At 36.5% G+C, this 20,324-nt stretch overlaps 2 protein-coding genes across 4 annotated transcripts; one reads left to right on the top strand and one right to left on the bottom strand.

Moving 5' to 3' along the window:
* The first annotated feature begins 3,037 nt into the window (after positions 1-3,037).
* On the top strand, positions 3,038-11,607 carry LOC147566159 (hyperosmolality-gated Ca2+ permeable channel 2.3-like). Its single transcript, XM_086652646.1, is given in 12 exon segments — positions 3,038-3,484; positions 4,172-4,573; positions 4,807-4,962; positions 5,188-5,251; positions 7,898-8,107; positions 8,394-8,415; positions 8,418-8,587; positions 9,263-9,561; positions 9,769-10,045; positions 10,358-10,627; positions 10,754-10,987; positions 11,245-11,607. Coding segments are annotated over 11 exon segments (2,145 nt in total). The 5' UTR covers positions 3,038-3,484; positions 4,172-4,292; the 3' UTR covers positions 11,407-11,607.
* Positions 11,608-12,161: 554 nt separating this feature from the next.
* On the bottom strand, positions 12,162-19,361 carry LOC147566160 (SNF1-related protein kinase catalytic subunit alpha KIN10-like). Of its 3 annotated transcripts, none has more exons than XM_086652648.1 (11): positions 19,177-19,361; positions 17,574-17,764; positions 17,255-17,439; positions 16,965-17,147; positions 16,191-16,322; positions 14,721-14,906; positions 14,167-14,259; positions 13,944-14,027; positions 13,272-13,412; positions 12,809-13,048; positions 12,162-12,619 (listed from the first exon to the last, which is right to left on the bottom strand). In XM_086652648.1, exons 2-11 carry the CDS (start codon positions 17,758-17,760, stop codon positions 12,506-12,508), a joined length of 1,545 nt encoding a protein of 514 aa, XP_086508774.1. In that variant the 5' UTR covers positions 17,761-17,764; positions 19,177-19,361; the 3' UTR covers positions 12,162-12,505. The 3 variants fall into 3 exon arrangements, with proteins under 3 accessions (XP_086508774.1, XP_086508775.1, XP_086508773.1); XM_086652649.1 differs by having other exon boundaries at positions 19,099-19,258; XM_086652647.1 differs by lacking the exon at positions 19,177-19,361 and adding an exon at positions 19,048-19,153.
* Positions 19,362-20,324: the final 963 nt, after the last annotated feature.

Below are 20,324 nucleotides of genomic sequence, written 5' to 3' on the forward strand. Positions count from 1 at the left end.
CTAAGTAAGCCTTTGATATCTAAACTGACAAATAAGACCATTCGATATCCAAGCTACATTCCTATCCTTGGATCGATCCCGGCTTTGCCGGATTACTACTTGATACCTCTGCTTGGGTTTGCAACCTTTTCGGGTGCATCAAGTAGCCATCGGGTTTACAAACACCTTAGTGAACTATGTCTTGAACTGCGTCCCATGAGTTGTAAACCAACGAGTAACTATCACACAGCTAGTTCCTTACTTTCAAAAGTTCTCGGTTGTGTTCATTTTGGCTGAACAACCTGCTTTTCATGTGTGCTCTAGAGAAGTCGGCCATTACGACCTTCTCATAGAACCGACATCAGTTCGCACACATATAGGTTATCCGTAATAAGGTATTCTGCTATACCTCACGTTAGACTCAAGTTCTAAGTTTTCGGATTCATTAAAAGCTTAACGCTTAACCTCTCATTGCAGACAACACTGATGTCATCCTAGGAATGGGTAAGAGAGAAATCTCTTTCAGTGTTCCGTTCGAGTCAGTATATAACTTCAGTTTTCTCGTTGAACCTACATCTTGGGATCTCCAGTCACATAGGTTGGGTTTCCGTTATGACTTTACTCATTTACTTTAGGCAAAAGTCTCATTCCCCTTGATGAAGCAATTACTAACTCTCTAGGTAACCCTTTTGTAAATGGATCCGCTAGGTTATCCTTAGATTTGACATAATCTACTGTTATGACTCCTTCTGAGAGTAATTGTTTTACGGTGTTATGTCGTCGATGAATGTGTCGTGACTTACTGTTATACATTTTACTATGTGCTCTTGCAATAGCTGCCTGATTATCGCAGTGTATTTTTATTGCAGGCACCGGCTTAGTCCATATAGGAATGTCTTCCAGGAAGTGTCGCAGCCACTCTGCCTCTTCTCCTGCTTTATCCAGAGCAATGAATTCTGAATTCATTGTCGATCGAGCTATGCATGTTTGCTTTGAGGATTTCCATGATATGGCAGCCCCACCTAGTGTGAATACGTATCCACTAGTTGACTTGGTATCATCAGTATCTGAGATCCAGTTGGCATCCGCATATCCCTCTAATACTTCTGGATACTTGGTATATAATAGCCCATACTCTTTTGTCTGTCTCAAATACCTGAGTACCCTTACTATAGCCGTCCAAAGTTCTTTACTTGGATTGCTAGTAAACCTACTCAATTTGCTAACAGAATAGGCTATGTCTGGACGTGTACAATTCATCAAGTACATTAGACTTTCGATAACCTGTGAGTACCTTAACTGGTTTACTCCTTGACCACGATTTTCATCAAATGCACGGTCGGATCTATCGGCGTCCGAGCTAAACTCATATCATTCTTGCTGAATTTTTCTAGAATTTTCTCAACGTAGTGAGTCTGAGATAATTTTATCCCAGAAAAGCTTCTAGATATTTTTATTCCGAGAACGACTTCAGCCCTACCTAAGTCTTTCATGTCGAAATTCTTCGACAACATTTGCTTAGTTGTTTTTATGACATCTATATTATCTCCCATAATAAACATGTCATCTACGTACAGACATAAGATTACACATCCTTTAGCAGTGACCTTAGTGTAGACGCACTTGTCACACTCATTTATTTTGAACCCATTTGATAACATTGCTTGATCAAATTTCAAGTGCCACTGCTTAGGAGCCTGCTTTAAACCATAAAGCGACTTTACTAACTTACACACTTTCTTCTCTTGGCCGGGTACCACAAACCCTTCTGGTTGAGTCATATAGATCTCTTCTTCCAGTTGTCCATTTAAGAAAGCTGTCTTTACATCCATCTGATGTATTTCTAGATTGTGGATAGATGCTATCGCAATTAGCAATCTTATTGACGTGATTCGAGTAACAGGAGAGTAAGTGTCGAAATAATCTAGACCTTCTCTCTGTCTGAATCCTTGAGCCACAAGTCTGGCTTTATACTTGTCGATTGATCCATCCGTCTTCAATTTCCTTTTGATGATCCATTTGCGACCTAAAGGTTTGCAACCTATCGAGAGATCTACTAACTCCCATGTGTGGTTATTCATAATGGACTCAATCTCACTGTTCACTGCCTCTTTCCAAAAAGGAGCTTCTGGAGTTGACATAACTTCTTTATATGTTAGAGGCTCACTTTCTAACATGTAGGTTAGAAAATCAGGACCAAATATGGCGGTGGTGAACCACTGACTTAAAGAAGGCCACGTGCAGAGCCGTTAGTAAAATTTTCTGATTATGGCGGATATGATCTTATCTTGAGACAAGGCAAGCGGATATTTGGTGCTATCTAACTTTCTGTGTAGACGAAATTTCTCTTAGGCAGAACAAAGCTCAAGGTGTCGAGCATACTTACTACAGACCTCCCGTTACAGGGCTCAGGTTACAGAGTTGACTCAGATCCACCCTTCTGTTGGCATTTAAGCCATGACAGAGTTCAAGGTGTTTAGGAGACTCGTGCCGACCTCGTATGCAACATATTGCTTCCAGACACTTGCAAATAAACTCACTTATGACACATACAACACAACCTCATAACATATAACATGTCGTGCATGCTCTGCAATTTTCACTTTGCGAAATGAACGAGTTCTAAGAGTTCAATATTCAAGTTTAGAATGTACTAATTACAATTTAAGATAAGAACCACACCATGAAAGAATTAAGATTACACAAGTTTTAATAAACTTAACAAATTCTTTCTTGGTTGGCAAGGTTTCGGGCTAAGGAAGAGTGTGAAGCACCAAACCTTAGCCACCCAAAAGATTTTAGTACTTACTAAGCTTGAGCATATAGTTATAGTTCCGGCTTTGGACACTTCGCGTTTTAAAAAGGAAGATAAAGAAATTTTTTTTTTAAGTTGGAAGGTCGTTGGAAACAGTGATCGTCCTGCGACTTTCGTCAGAAAAGATAGTGAAGTGGAAAGAGGGAGATGTGAAGTAGAGGAGAGAAGTGATGAAATAGAGGATAGAAGGAGGGATGAGGTGGATTATAATATTTGGAGATTTTTTTTTTGAAGAATTTTTTTGGACGATGAGAAAGTATTTTAGCATTTGGGGTTCAAATCGAACTGACACTTGTAGAGTCAAACCCACTAGTTGACACTTAAGGGTTACCTTGATGATGTAAAGTGAATAAAATCCACACTGTCAAAGGGTTTATTTTTTGTCGGTATGAGTAGCATTATCCTTTGAAGTAACCCTGGATACGAATGATCCTAATTGGGCGGCCTCAGTGTGAAAGTCACTCAAAGTTGTCTTGAGCACCGCCTAGTATATCTCGAGTCTGGAACGATCAGGGGATTGGAGAATTAAGAGAGATCCCACGTGCCAATAATGAGTGTAGTTAGTAAGAACGTTAGTTGCGTGGCGAAACCCCCACGCTTGAAATTCTACTGAGAACTCCAAACGATGAATGAAAAAAATCCTAATTCCCTCACTCTCTCCATCAATCACACTTCATAAATCCTACTGTTGTAAGTATCTCTCTCTATCTCTCTCTCTAGAATTTGTTGATATGATTTTCTCTCTCCTCTCTGAGTGAACTTCTTCTTTTTGTTAAACTTATGGTGATGAATGAATCTCAATCTCGTTTTAAAGGAAACCCGTTTTGGTTTCTAAGAAATAAATCGTTACTAAACAGAAACCCTTTCTTCTAGTACTATATGTAAGTTGTTATTAAATATATAGGTAACTAGGTTTTTCTTCTTATGTCATAATTGATAGCTTTTTGTTTATATTCTGAAATTGGAATTTGTTACTAGGTAATAGGTATAGTCTATTTAGAGTAATAATTGATTCCCAATTTATAAACCAAGTCTTCATTTTTTATAAAGCTCCAAATGCTTAGCTATAAATTCTTCAATCCATTCAATTAAATGAACTTCTTGATGACATAATTGAATATGTCAAGTGTTTGGTAAGGTTTCAGCCATGTTGCCACGGTCCACACACCCCTACCACACAGCCCTATAGGCACCTAGGCGCCGTTTTTGCAACCTTAGGGTTTATATACTACTAATGCTTGCTTTCGGGCATGCTCCAAAAAGAGTGAGAGGTCGATTTTTCTCAAATCCTTTTCCATATGCAATATCTTACTAAGAAAAGTATATGTTGCTATATCAGTCATATGATTTGTTCTGGGTTTGTAATTTTTTACGCAGGTCTTTGACATGGGAGTTGAACTCAGGAGTTTTTGAAGCTTTGTTTCTGGCTTCGCAAATTTGTATGGTAGCGCAAAACTAATAAGTTTACTCGTTCTTAATGTTATAAGCTTTCTAAGTAATGATTGTCTCTGCTCTTTTAACGTCTGTCGGTATCAATCTTGGTCTTTGTATTTTATTTGTCACATTATATTCTATACTAAGGAAGCAACCTGGTAATGTCAATGTATATATTCCACGCTTGGTTGCTGAAGGAAAAGCTAAGCGAAGCATTAATTTTAATATAGAGAGGCTATTGCCTTCTCCCGGTTGGGTGAGGAGGGCATGGGAGACCTCAGAGGAAGAGCTATTATCGACTTCAGGTCTGGATGCTGTGGTCTTTATGCGTATTTTCACTTTCAGGTAAAATTTGATTATTATGAGCTATCCTTGTTACTTGGTTTACAGTATTAGTAATCTGACACGCCTAGTTTACCATTGGAGAATGTTATATATCTTCTTAAAGCTGGTGTTTCTCTACATTTTTCGGTGGCAATTTCACGGAATAGTACACATTCATAAAATCTGAACTTTTTCTTCATATCCACTGTTATAGTATGAACTCGAGCTATGTGTTTATTTATTCTGTTATGCAGCATAAAAGTATTTTCTGTTGCTGGGGTTGCTGGGATATTCATTCTTCTTCCAATAAATTATGTTGGGACTGGACTAAAGGATCTTGACTTTTCTGATCTTCCGAATAAGTCACTAGACTTATTCAGCATTTCAAATGTAGCAGATGGCTCCAAAAGGTAAAAAAGCTACATATCCTTTTTCTTTTGTCTAGGCAGTTTGATGCCTCATATCTCATAGTGTCATGTATTATCACTGATTCACTGTGGATATGAATTTCCATGTTTTAAAGTGGGTGGCACATTTGAACACATAAACTTGATTTTTTTCCTTTTTTTTCTTTACTGTTTTAATTTATAGCTATAAGGGGGTTTACATTATCATTTTATATTACTCGGTTACAGGTTATGGATTCACTTCTCTGTCATTTATTTTGTCACGGCAGTTGTTTGCTATCTTCTTTTTACTGTAAGTTATTTTGTTCAATTTTTATATTATATGATTCACCAAAAAAATTTTATGTTATATGATCTAGTAAATTCGGATGTTTTTTTTATAACTAACCTATTATTATCCCAAGTGTGTAGTATTTATGCAAAAACTAAAAAAAATGATGATTTATACTTGACTGCATTTTTTTAGAGAAGGCGGAAAATTGTTAGTTGAATAGTTAGCCAAAGCATAAACTTGAACATGAAGGCAAAAATTATTACTTGAATAGTTAGCCGAAGCATAAACTTGAGCGTGATGATAGCCGGCACTCAACATTGAGTGGCTATGTTCCCTTTTAGTTTTTGCTAAAAATGTTAATTTGAATTGTGGAAAGTAATTATGTATTTGAGTCATGCAGAAGTGTGAGGGTCATGAGTTATTAGAAATTATGAGTCAATAAGTCATAATTTAAAAAGTCATTAGTTACTAATCTAAAGATTCATAGTTAATTATATTAATTGTCTAGAGAGTCCTTTGAGTTTGCTTGATCGAATGAGAAGATCTAGAGTCTTGAGACAACCACTTTATAAATAGTTGCATGAACATGTTGTTGAGAAATTGACTACGTTCTACGTTAGTCGTTACAAGACATTGATACATCATGGAGATGTGGTAAGCACAATAACCACCTAAACTAGACCAAGAAATGGAAGAGGCCTAAAGCCCAACAAGATGAAAGAGGCCTAAAGCCCGACAAATTTATTACATTATTTATACTTTTAATAACTTAAGTTCAATATTCCCGGATTTGCACTTCCAGTGGATCGAACCTGGGACCTCTGAATTGCAGAGTAATGCACTAACCAACTGGACTACCAGTTGTTGGCACATGAACATGTTGTTCATGACACTAGAAATCATCCAAAAGATCAACCAAGAAAATAAGTAAATAGAATTAAAAGAAAGCTTGTGCAAGATAGAGTTTTGAAAGGAGCTTTATACTGGAACTTTACTCACACATCTCCAAGTTTAATTTAAGTTTATGACTCTTAATTATTTCCAAAACCCTTGGAGATCCCAGGTTCGATTACCAGAGGAGGTGGAATCCATGGTTATTGAATTTGGGTTATTAAAGGTATAAATACTACTACTAAGTTTGTCGGGCTTTAGGCTCTATGTTGTTGGGTTTTAGGCCCCTTCAATTGTTGGTTAACTTATGCAGTTATCGTGCTTATCACATCTTGATGATGTATCAATGCCTTGTAATGACTAACGTAGATCGTAGTCAATTTCTCACAAAAAAAAGTATTTCCAATTATAATAATAGTTTATTATTTCATTGGATATTATGCCCAGAATTTATATTACTAACCTACTCTCCTATTTCTCTATACCATCCCAACTGAAAAATAACTCCTTCCCTAACCAATTGGTATTTGAGCCAGAGGTCAATCGACTCAATCCTGAGTCCTATCTTGTAAAAGCTTTTGTCAAAAACTCCAGCAACTATGAAAAAGTTGAAACATGAAGAAATTTGTGTAATTCTCACAAAAGAATGCAAAAAAAGAAGGAAAACTGAAAAATAAGAAAAGGAGATAAAGCAGATGGAAAAAAATGAAAACTGGTGGCGTCATTGTAAGAGCCTCTTAATCAACGTGATCAAGCTCAAGTAATGTGAAGAGCCTTTAATCCCAACACGATCAAGCTCAAGCATGTGAAGAGCCTCTGGATTCATGTGATCAAGCTCAGTAAATTAAAGAGCCTCTAAATCTAAAGAGGCTCAAAATAACATTGAGAAATCAAAAGTATTTCGTATTAAAAATTCAATAAAAATTGTTGTCTAAATAAGAACGGTAGTTAAAGATACACCACAATAATGATGGGGCAACAAAAGGGACATTGCTCAAGAGAGAAGAAGTACAAGAGAAAACCAAAGATGATCAAGCTAGAAATAGAAGTAAGAGTACAAGAAAGAAGTTTGAGTGAAGTGTTCGGTATTTCGAGAGCTCTCTGCGGGATTTTAGCCCGTACATCTCCAAGTTAATCACTAGCTAACATTTTGCAGCCTTTCGAGTTCATGTTGTGTTTATACGACCCTCTATCCTCCAAAAAGATTTCGTACAGTTTTACAAATATCATTCCAGCTTGTGAGGATGAGGGAGTAAGGATAGAGCCTGAAAATTGAATCTCGTTGATATCTTTATGCCGATAAGTTAATCTTTGGTCTTGATTTTATAATGGCATCTATTTCGTCGCTTTCCACCCTTCAAAATTTTATTTTCCTCTGCTTCCGGAATAACTAAGTTGTGGGAAAGAAAATAAGTTTGCACGTAATCCATCTTGTGATTTACCCGGGAAACTTCCACGGGGAAAAGTTATCTTTGATTAGTCTTATAAGCACCCACGAGTAATTGAAAGTTTTCACAAAACGCTTCAAACCATCTGTTAGAAACATCCACACCAAGTCTACTGTTTCTCTGTTCTACTGTACAATGCACACATGCACCGATATGAGGCCCATTTGTCGAATCCATTTATTTTGCTGATTGATATTTTATTGTACAAAGTGAAATAGTTTAAACATTTCATGTAAGAATACCGATATCGATATGACATGCTAGACTAGTAAATGCTTTTTTATTGAAAAAATCAACATGCAGGCTAAACATCATATGTCTGCAGGAGTACAAATATATTTCTTCCAAACGAGTTGCTTGCTTTTCCTCATCTAAACCTCAACCACATCAGTTCACCATTCTAGTTCGTGGTATCCCTTCATCCACTGATGGGAATTTTAGTAACAGTGTTGCAAGATTTTTTACAGAGTTTCATTCTTCTAGCTATTTGTCACATTTGGTAGTCCACAGGAAAAGCAAACTTCATTCTCTTATGGTAAGCGTATTTTCCGTAGCGTCTTTTCTCTCATTAAGCTGTATATTGTTCTCAACTCTGGGTAAGTGATATTGGGCTCTTTTAGTTTAATATAAGCATCGTCATAGTGGCAGATTTGACATGTCAGTAAGTGCCTAAAATAGAGTACATTCATCATCACTCGGTGTCATGTATATCTATCTTATCCTAAACATGGACCAAGATGTTTATATTAAAAAAAAATTATGCCAATATATATGATGTAAGATCGTAAGTAATTTTTGTATCTATTATTACATCCTTCTAGGCTGATCTGGAGGAGCTTTATAAACTCTTACCCATCTAAAGTCTAGTTGTCCTTCTAAGCAGACGTTTAAGCGTGATGGTTTCTTGGGATTGTTTGGGAGGAAGGTTGATACTGCAGACCATTATGAGAAAAAGATGGGAGATTTAGACGGAAGTGTTAGAACGGGGCAGAGTAATGTTTCATTTGCAGGAAAGGTGTGTACTACTTAGCTCTTTGTTCTGCTACAATATAAGTTAACAGACCTTCATTCTGTTAAGACCTTTGGAATTGGTTAAATTATTGAAGCAAACTATTCCACTAACCTCGAGAGATTCCTGATTTACTGGCAGAAATAGTACTTTTAGGCTTTTAGTTTAGCCACAATAACCAGGGTGCGCTTTTACTTTGCTACTAGTGCAGATGTCTTTTAAGATCAGCACCCTTTGAGACTTTGACTCGGAAATTATATCGGGTATTTGGAAAGACAAGAGATGTCTAGAGGAGTATATGTCAATTTTGTAAGCATGAAGATGGATATACTCACTTCGGTATATTCTTGGGCTAAGAGAAAAAATTGGACACCGTTCAATAAATTCAAGAAACTTCACTGATAATTAACAGGAGATTTTGCAACTGGTTCCTTAACTAGAACTGGTGGGAACATCGAATTGTTTTTACATAATTACATATTAATGAAATATTCGTCCTCTTGTTCAGAAAAAAAGAGAAACTCTTTGTATCTGCTGGTTCTCAAAGCATACTGATATCATAACATACACATAATTCTTTCTTTTTTGAGACTCGTCAGTCACTACTTTTTCTTGAATATCTATAATCTAATATTGTAGATACTTAGTTATCCCGGTAAATTGCATTTTCCAATTTAACAGGAAGTACCAGCGGCCTTTGTGTCCTTTAAATCACGCTATGCTGCTGCAATTGCTTTCCAGATCCCACAATCAGACAATCCAACAAGTTGGATCACAGAGCAAGCACCTGAACCTCATGATGTTTACTGGCCTTTCTTTTCTGCGTCTTTCGTACAAATATGGGTTTCGAGACTAGTAGTTATTTTCCTATCAATTCTCCTTACCCTTGTATTCCTTATTCCTGTTGTATTTGTACAAGGTCTTACCAATCTGAATCAACTGGTAATTTGGTTGCCTTTTCTAAAAGGCGTACTAACCATGTAAGTAGCCTATCTTCAATGTTAGTCTAGTTTACCTTTTGCTTACGAGTCAAATGTCGAAGTTAGTTTATGTTCTTGCATAGTTACTATTCAGCTCTACTGATTATTTGAATTTCTTGGGTGGAAGCACAAAAAATTGTGGGTCCAACCTCCCTAACAAGTATGTTTGACTTTGACTAATGAACTTTGATATGCATTAAATTGCAGACCAGTTGTAAGTTCAGTGGTCACCGGATATCTTCCAAGTCTCATACTTCAGATGTCTCTGTACATTGTACCTCCAATCATGAAGATCTTTTCGGCCATGCAAGGATTTATTTCTAATAGTGGGATAGAAAAAAGTGCTTGCTCTAAAGTATTGTTGTTTACAATATGGAACATCTTCTTTGCCAATGTACTATCTGGGTCAGTTCTAACTCAACTTGATACTTTCCTCGAGCTCAAGAACATTCCTAGAAGACTAGCTGTGTCTGTTCCAGCACAGGTAATAATGTCTTCCTTTTCAGCAATTTTAAATTTACTAGAACTAGATTTTCTCAATATTATGCCCCTTGCCCAATTCTAGCCTGAACACTATGTGGTTAACAACCAGACAATTCATTCTTTCATCTTTTTTCGGGCATTGGGAGGTGGTAACCCCCAGGCTCAGGTGGGGCATAGCGTTCAAGCACAATATACTTTTCCATATATAATATGATTGATTTTATTCTTGCTTGCTTGATCATTCTCTGTTATAATATCCATTTCTTGATGTTCATTTCATGCTTGCTTCACCTTCTAATTATTTTTGATACAGGCATCATTCTACATTGCTTATGTTGTTACTACTGGATGGACTAGTCTATCGTCAGAGCTCTTCCAGATGGTATATCTTATCTTTAATTTATGTAAAGAAGTTGCTGGATGTGATGACGAATTGGTAGTCCCATCTTTTTCATATCACAGTGAAGTTCCAAGAGTTCTCTTCTTTGGACTTCTTGGTATTTCATACTTCTTCTTATCTCCACTCATTGTGCCTTTTCTCTTGGTTTACTACTGTCTTGGATACATTATCTACCGTAATCAGGTTGGAGCAGTTATTCACCCTTTCTGTCCCTTACTTTATGAATTTGAAGTTTTCGTTTAACTTACACTCCGTGATTCAGATGCACGTTTTCATCTTGTACTAACTTATGGAAATGGTCATTTGCAGTTATTAAATGTATACGAGCCAAAATATGAAACTGGGGGAAAGTTTTGGCCTATAGTTCATAATTCAACAATATTTTCTCTGATAGTAATGCAAGCAATTGCAGTGGGAATATTTGGGTTGAAGAAGCTTTCTCTTGCATCGACCTTGACTATTCCTCTTATAGTTCTCACACTTCTATTCAATGAATACTGCCGGAAACGTTTCCTACCCATGTTCAAAGCCTACTCTGCTGAGGTACTTACTCTTTTACTTACCACAGTTGCATCTCTCGTTCTACTTTTCGTACGTATGGCATGTTAAAATAATTGTTCTTTAAGTAGAAGTTCTAACTGAAATGAATGATTTAGAATTGACGAGCAATCAATTCATCCTTGGTATAATCAGTTCATACTTTCTTGACAAGTAAAAAGGCTTTATTGTCTCTTTTCATCAGTTCTAGTCCATCTAGACTTTCCTCTTTTCTGATGATTGGCATCTCCGATTTGGTGCAGAGTTTGATTAAGAAAGACAGAGAAGACCAAAACGATCCTATAATGTCTGATTTTCGAGATAAACTAGTTACTGCATACCAAGATCCAGCTCTAATGCCAATAAAGTACTCGGGTAACGACAGTGATCATCGTACTCCTCTTCTTTCTCATTCTGAAGCTTGAGTTTGGATTACAACTTTAGAAAAATGTTAGATACTGTGAACTGCGAAGGATAAGTATGATTGATTGAAATGACTTTTGTCCTTGTCTTTGTCGTGTTACTTTTATCAACTGATATTAGTAAATTCGTACACAACATTTGGTTCGTCATGTATGGATAAATGACAAGGAACATGCAAAGAGGATTTATCATTGTTGTGGCAACTTATTCTGCACCTTTTTTGGTGCCTCGAGCTTTTTGTGTGACATAACCGTCACCGCATTCGTAAAGCCTGTCTTTAATGACCAACTCGATACGTCTCCCTTCCATTCCCAATATTCACCAAAAGATCTTACATTAGGGCATCATTTGTGATGAGGTTAGCCATTTTGGTTAATTGATGCCAAATTTTGAAGGGAAATGAGAATTATCATGTAAACCCAGTTGCATTTTGTTAGTTCTACTTCTACAGTATAACTCAAACTGAGGAAATTCTACAAAAGAGTATGGACGTGGGTCTAAGAGAACTGGTTATAACTTGATTTTCAACAGAAATTAAGAAGGCAAGAGGTGGCAGAAAAAAAAAAGATGGCTCAGAAAAGATAAAAATTTCTTCGGAGTTTTTTTGAAAAAACAGCCTCAGTAGATTGTAAAGAAGTTCTTGCTTGCCTTTAATTCTTACTGACTGAGAAGACAGTGAAATCTTGTTCAGAGAGTAATTGTTTTTTTTAAATCTCAATGATTTAAAACTGAAGGTCACATATGACTCTAACTCAACTTTTAACGCAGTTGTAGCATCTCTTAAATTCAATCCAAAAAATGTGCAAGTCACAAAAACCGTTAACACAACAACTTATGAACTTTTTTCCACAAATTCTGAAACCTATTAACCGAGTTATGACAACTAAACTGATATAAGTTCAAGCCTGGACTACAAAATCAATCAGCAAAAATCTACCATCTGAAGAGACTTTGGTCATAAAAAACTAAAAAGCAAAAACGAAAAAGCTAAAAAAAGAGAAATGTAATCATGAGACTTCATATGTACAACAAAAACCTTCATTCTCAGATTTATTAACAAGGATCTTCAGAACGCTCCAGGTCTTTTTTTCCTTAGCAGTTCTAAAGGACTCGAAGCTGAGCAAGGAAAGCAGAACAGAGATCAAGGAATAGGAACTGTGGTCCATTGATCCTTTGTAAATCTAGCAGATACTTCTCGTCACGAGTCTTGTATAGCTGTTAACAATGAGAATTTTAGTACAATTAACGCAATTGATGATAAAAACGTAGATTATTCTCATAATGAACTAAAAACAGTTTCGTTTTTTTTCCTGTCCCTTTTTCATTCTAGAGCGAGCGGTATACGTCATGTTTGGTTAAATATGGTGGTAATGACTTAAATGAAGTATTGAGAATGTAGAATACCTGCAATTCAAACTTGACCACATTCTGAGAGTTGATGCTGTCATTCTCGACAATGGTTGATTCATCCCCGAAAAATTGGCCACCATGAATAGAATTGTTTACTAGCCCACCGGCGTGGGTGTGAAAGCCAGGAAACCACCTGCATTTCATGTTGTAATGTCCAATCTTTTTCCATCCGACGTTGAGTTGTTGTAGAGCTTTGAGAACTTCCGTGAAGATCTCACGAGGATGGGCTCGAGACTGCCAAGAAAATAAACGATGAAATTAAGAAATAAAAAAGGGTTGGCCATCCTACCATGCCCATACGTGTAATTCAGTTTTTGAACCCAAGACGGTTCTTAAGCACTTGATAGATCTGATCAGTGATATCCACCATCTGATGCACCGTGGAAGTATTGACAAGGTAGAAAAAGATTGCCTGTTTGTCTACCAAAACGAAGGGATGAAAATAAGGAAATATAACCTGAAGTCCGAGAGCCCATTTCCTCTCAATAGGAAATTGGGTTCTTAACCCAACTCCTTGGTGATCCATATATGCTGGAGGACGGAGCGCAATGGCTGAATTGGCAGTGTCACCTGGGAGCATATGCGATAAGCCCGAGTCCTGGAGAAATGTCCAATAAAACAGAAATGTCAGAATTCGTGATCTAAAGAATGCTGGCGATCTCTGGTTAAGCAAAAAGGAGTGCTCCGATATCAAGGCGAGTTTTCAGACAAGTTGCCCTCGAGTCCCTCAGGCCCAGTCCTCACCAAGCCCAGATGGAGCCCTTGTCCCAACTGCTAAGAGCACAACGTTGGACCCAACATTATATGAACTCCACCTCAAAGATAATGTAGGATCTACAGGAGCTACTCAACCTTCTGTTGATGATTTAGATCTACCCAGTTATTTTGGACTATAAAATACCAGATTGCTGAAAGCATGACACTGGAGTACTAAACCCAACACTAAATGACCTCCACCTCGAAGATCATCTAGAATCTAAGGAAGATACTCAACCTTCTATTAGAACAAAATTATTTTGGACTATAAAACTGTGGGCTAAATGTCTTCCATGAAGGCATGAACTACCCCAGGAACTCACTAGCTAGAAGAAAGAAATAAACACAATTTCTCATAAACAAATAGACAAACCATGGATTCCTGAAATTCAGCTCCAAGATAGCCACTGGTCGTGCGGAAGCGATTATCTAGTAGCAAATAATATGCAACAGTTGCCTGAAAAGGTTAACAAGTAACCAACAATTGAAAATTAGGGAATTAAAGATAGAAACCTGCACATAAGATACATAGTATAATTTAGGCTAAAAGAATTTGGCAACTATTTGTAGGAATTTATACATTAGGAAATTACTACCTCATTTGGTACTCTGTTCCGAAGGGATTCAAGTAATTGATTTCTGTCGAATCCCATTTTAGTTATTACTTCCCGAAGAATGTCCTCATCAATCTGCAACAATGAGAGAGATAATATTTGCTAAGAAAAAGAGAATCAAAAGCAATAATTCCATACAAGGGTTCCAGTTTTCTTTCTTCTGAAAAAGTCATTCATGTTATAATGTCCTTTTTTGTAAAGATACGTCCATTTGTGAACAGCCTCGTTATATTACCTAACATGAGTTCAATGACATTCATGTAAAAATTTAGTGAGAGATTGAAAGCCAACATATACTCAACCAACTTATATCTTGCCTGTGAACGTGATACATTACCTTGAATTACTTTTTCAAATAAAATACTTACAGAACTACAGTGTACATTTTTTTTTCTGTTTTATTACATATTTAAACCATATAATCTCTAAAAAAGTGTTAGTCCACTAGTATAGATTCATGTATTATAAATAATTCATCAAATTATAGTTGACTAAGCAAAGATTTGCAAATACCAAAGCAAGAAAGTAGCTTGTACCTTTTTTGCCTGTTGCACAGTATCTGGCGGGGGCACGGCCAAATAACGTGGAAGATGAGCTTGAAACCAGGGATGCTGACGAATCTCAGGAATAGTCATTCGTTTCATAGGGTCAACTACAAGCATCCTTGGGATCAAATCCCTTGCTCCAGCTGACAAATGACTTGGTAGAGTATATATTCCACCCTGCATAGTTTTAGATATAACTGGAAGTTATAAACGCGCTCTCATCTTACAGAAGTAGTTACACCCAAGAAAAGTAACAGGAAGAAAAAGTAGATACAATTTCCTGTGCAGTGCAGACACACCCAATTTCTAGTGGACACCGGAAAGAGGCATAATGGATACTAGAAAGCTTTCTAGTATTATAGTTTTGATACCTATCAAGCATCAACTGGTTCTTAAAATTTCTGTTTATGAAGAAAAAAGATTCATTTGAAGAATTACAGGTAAAAGGGCCACAATTAGTATGGAAGACCCACAAAGCTTAATCATTACAATGCCTTGAAAATAACCTCTCAATTAGTAACAAAATCCAAATAAGATATTTTGAGTGTCCAATCTTTCTCTTAGTCCAATAGAGAATTAAGGTGGGTATCGTCGCCTTGATGTTTTCAAAGTCATTAGCTATCTCCCTTGAAGTTAGGCATTGTGTTTACAAGTTACTTCAACTATATTTATTTTTTGAAAAAAGAAAAATAATCATTGCATTATTAAAAAGAAAAGAAATGATTAAACAGTTATCAAATAGCCTATAAAGCAAGAAAAGGGCCCTCACAGAGTCACAGGAAACGGCCTCTGCCAGATTAAATGTCGTAACTTAAAGAGTCAGAGTGAAGGCCTCCCAAATTCGAAGTAAAATCCCAATGCGGGACTTAATTCACCTATTTCTTTTACAGCAAAGAAATTAAGAAGTGAAGGCATCCAAGTTGGTCGTGTTAAACTCCGGCCAATTTCTTTTTTTTTGAATTGTCAGCGTGCCTCGAACCCTTGACCTCTAAAGTGGAAGACTAAACCTCTTACCACTTCAACCAAGGGTTGTTGGCAGATTTTATTGACAACTCCAGCCAGTTTTATTTACAACTATAAAGTGTCACAGTTAATTGGTTGATTTGCGCCAAACTAGAGAAGTGCTTTTGTTGCTCATTGGATTGTCTTTAAGAATGAAATTCGAGGTATACATTCTCCACAGAGATTTCTTGTAATGATTGGAACACAAAAGCATGCTCTGACTTGTTTATTGCAAAATAAGGCACGTCATAAGAACAAGATGTGTCGTATCATACATATCCATCATTGTCTTAATTACTATGTACATCTAGTAACAAATTACAAAAAATGTACAAACAAGCCCAAACGTTATAATTGTACATATTCACCTAATATGGCACTATACTTATGACAGGCGAGTCATACACGTTACCGCAACATAGCAAAGTGATGCATCAAAACTAAGACAGCAGAAGGTACCTTTATCTTCTTGAACAGGTTTGGAATGTTTTCATCATCAAAAGGAAGGGTACCACAGAGAAGGGCATACAAAATAACGCCACAGCTCCAAATGTCTACCTCAGGCCCAGCATATAGTTTTCCTGAAATAACCTGCAAAAGTTCACGAGTCATATTTTAGAGCTTAAACGATTAGCTACAGACTAACTCTACACCTAACATTGCTTTTTCTCTAAGATCATTTTGGCCAAGGTATCAAATCAGAAACATAACCAATTATTGCGATCCCATTTATAGCAGGATTGTTATTTTGGACACAAGATCTGAAACTATGACCCCGGTGTCGCCTTTTTACTGTTGATGCTTCTTCTTTTTTCAGGCTGGTCGTTATTTCTTTCTTCGTCATTTTCTACATCATTAGGCTATTCAAAGCAGTATACTAAATCAAGTTGTTTTTCAGGTGACCAAAAATTTACACTGTTTTAGGCTTACGAGTTACGGGTCAGAGCCACTCTTAGAGTCTTAGCTAGGCACGAAAAACACTCTCAACCTTCGCGTCTGTGCAGTTAGTAATTGGAACTGATGAAACTTATCTTTTCTATTGGTAAGATTGATATATTAATGAAATGTGGTACAGACAAAAGAATCTGTACAAAATAACAGAATATATAAATAAATAAATAAACAAAACAAAAAAATTATACATATACATGTTACTAGGGAGGAAAAAGTAAAGCTTTCCATCAACACAGTTTCCCAACTTCTATGCATGATTCCTAGGCTCAATGGAAGTACCTCAGGAGCAGCATAGTTTGGGCTTCCACAACTTGTCTTCAAAAAATGACCATCACGCATGATATTGCTCAATCCAAAATCTGCAATCTTCACATTGAATTTTGAATCCAGAAGTAGATTCTCTGGTTTAAGGTCTCGATGAACCACCATATTCCTGTGGCAATATTCCACACCAGAAATAATCTGTTGCAAGGCAAATATTCGAGATAAGGAAAAACCTCATTAGTTCATGAAAATCTAGGCATTTGAAGTAAAGCTACGAAGGAACAAAACAAAGAATCGAAGATTACCTGCTGGAAGAATTTGCGAGCTTCATCTTCCTGTAGCCTACCCTTCTCTACAATGTAATCAAAAAGCTCTCCAGACTTGACATACTCCATCACAACATAAATATCTGATTGTGTTTCTACAATCTCATAAAGCCTTATAATATGAGGATGCATGAACAATCTCAAGATTTTGATTTCTCGCCTCACTGCAAAGATATCAAGCACATCAGGCTAATACTCACACCAGATACATAATTCTGAGGGAATGTCAAATTTAGTACTAATTCAGTTGGTGTATACTAAACATGGTAAAGAAATGAATCAATGAGGGCACACATACCTTTTTCTTCCATATCCATGTTCTTTATCTTGCGGCGATTAAGAATTTTAACTGCAACCTTATGACCTGTTAGTGCATGTTCCGCAATTTTCACCTTGCCAAATGAACCAATTCCAAGAGTTTTCCCAAGTTTATAATGTGATAAACATGAATCTGAAGTGCTTCCTTTTCCACCTGGGGCATCCATTTCCCTGAAGCAAGAAAACCAAAAAAATTCAGGACAGGCACATCTCCAAATAAACTATGTACAGCAAAGTAACTAGGCGAAAAATATGCAAAGCAAGTGTCAAACAAAATTATATTACAAGATGATGTTCTAAGTCGGCTTAGGACCAATGGAAGAGAGTCCGGAGACTTTTTCATGAGTTAAACCACTCAAAAGATAGAATAGTGTGAAATGAATGGTATGCCTATTTGCCTATATCATCACTTTCCACGGGGTCACAAGTTCAAAAATTGGAGTGAAAAGATTTTCTCTCGAAGCTTCTATTTATGTGTCACGTAGGGTTATTAAAAGAAGGACGTAACAAATCGACCAAGTGGTATGAAGACCCTGACTCTTACGCTCTTCATTAATGACTATTTTGTGCAACCTTTGGTAAATAATCACATTGTGCAAATTTGCCTTAATACACGTTATTTCGTTATATAAGATTTTCAGAAATGAATAGGACTCTCACAAACAATTCCCTTGCAATCCGGATTCTATATAGCTAAAGAATCTAGCTATTAATTACTAGTGTTTGTCCTTAAATGAAAGAGAATGATATGCGGGAAAGCGGATACCCTACTTCTATATATCGATTAAGTGCCACAATTAATCACGTTATCAAACAATTAATAAACCCTCAGACAGATTAGCTTATTTATAAGCTTGCGTATAAAAGTTTATCCACGTTATTTCACAGGTAGGTGAGCTCTTAAATAGTCATAAAATCGACAGGGTAATCTCATAAACTTTAATAAACTAAACACCAATCTCTTTAAACATGCCATAAAAACTCAAAACAACAATAAATTTACACACTAGTAAGCTCTCATTGATGGTAGGATTAGGGTTATGACAAATTATTCTTGAGAAATGAAGTTGATATGAAGAACAGTCCAATTAGAGGAACAAGTAATCAAAATATTCAAACATATAATGATGTCACACCCATAATGTAGAATTATGTTTCTCTTCTAGATTTCAGTACTTTCTAGATAATCCTACAAAATTTCTAGCTTTTTCACTAAAGAACAAGAAGAAGAATAAACCAACTGAAAACCTAATAAAGAATGAATACATTACAATCATCTGAAATAATATTTTCTATTCGCTTATCAAATTCCTTCTCCTTTATGCCAGTATTTCCCCCTAAAATCATTTTACTAATCTCCAACTTATAAAGAAAGAATCATCAAATGAAAATTGCAAAAACCCTATTTTTCTACAAAAATGAGTGCAGAAAAATCAAATGGAACATCTTTCCACCTGCTTATAAACATCGAAGCTTCGAATAAACATAAAATTAACCTAGCTTACAATTGAAGATCTGAGATAATATTGAAGCTCAAAAGCTGAAATCGAACGATGTAATCTAGAGAGAGAGAGAGTACTTACGAGAATAGACCTGTAAATTGTGCTCAACCACGAGATGATTTTTGGAGGATTGCCTGATTTGCTGGTCTCTCTCTCTCTCTACTAACGGAAGTCGGACCTCTCTCCCCTTTAAAATCTTATCCTGCGCGGGGCTGTTTTAAGTGGTACACTGCGCATCCTCTTACTTCCAAATGACTAATGGTATCAAATTAAAGGCACCACCTTTGCATCCAAAATAGTCTATAACGATCAACTAGGATTGACTCGTCCACCAACCTTTGGTGCAATGGTTGGATACTCGCGTTAAGTCCATGAAGTCGTGCGGTCGAGTCTCGGTAGAAGCAGTTTGCCATCAAGATTTATCCTATGTAATTTAGGTTATGAATAATGTAATAATTTGTTGGGGTTTAAGCTCTTTCATTCTTGATTTAAATTAAGCAGTTATCGTGCTTATTACATCTTCATGATGTATCAATGTCTTGTAGCGACTAACGTAGAACGTAGTCGAATTCTCAAAAAAAAATATTAGGATTGACTCGATCGACATTTTTAATCTTTTTTGTCCAAAAATAAATTTGATTGTAATTTAGCATCTAATCTTCATCGTCATCTTACTTCCGCTACTACAACTTCCGACCACAACCACTGATGATGTCAAAATTTGTCCTTCTAGTATCATTCAAGATGTTGATACTACTACGTTGAATCTCGATCTGCTCCTCACGAACTTGAGGTAAAACCTTCAAGGAACTTGGAAATCTTCATGACGCTTAAGACAGTCAGATCGTACTTGTAGTTAAATGTGAGATATTAAGATTCATCTTCGGGATTTACCGTATTTTTTTATTTATACAAGTTCCCTTGTTCGAGGATATTCAGTATTAAGGATAGATCATGTTTCCGATCTTGTAGATTTTGTGGGGGGAAAGTTTCCTCCCCGTAAGACTATTGCATCCAAAGTTTAATAAATACTTAAGATCATCCCCGGCTGAGATCTTTGATGAGATTCAGGATTAAGTTGGTAAAGCATTAGACACGCTTCTACCCCATGTTTCGAGATTGAGCTTTCAGCCGACCCCACTTACACGCACCCCCTTATCTTCTCTTAAATCACAGAGTAGACCTGATTGTATTTGAGTTAGAGCAGAGCTTATGCACCTAGGACGATC

The sequence above is a fragment of the Eschscholzia californica genome, unplaced genomic scaffold (genome assembly GCF_041429995.1).
Source record: "Eschscholzia californica isolate CP2 unplaced genomic scaffold, dmEscCali1.0.p SCAF_1, whole genome shotgun sequence".
Classification (NCBI taxonomy): domain Eukaryota; kingdom Viridiplantae; phylum Streptophyta; class Magnoliopsida; order Ranunculales; family Papaveraceae; genus Eschscholzia; species Eschscholzia californica.

Coding starts and splice junctions, on each gene's coding strand:
- LOC147566160 (XM_086652647.1), bottom strand. Junction 16,323..16,964: donor CAAACTATGCTGCTCCTGAG/GTACTTCCATTG, acceptor GAACTTTTGCAG/GTTATTTCAGGAAAACTATA. Junction 14,028..14,166: donor GGAACAGAGTACCAAATGAG/GTAGTAATTTCC, acceptor TAACCTTTTCAG/GCAACTGTTGCATATTATTT.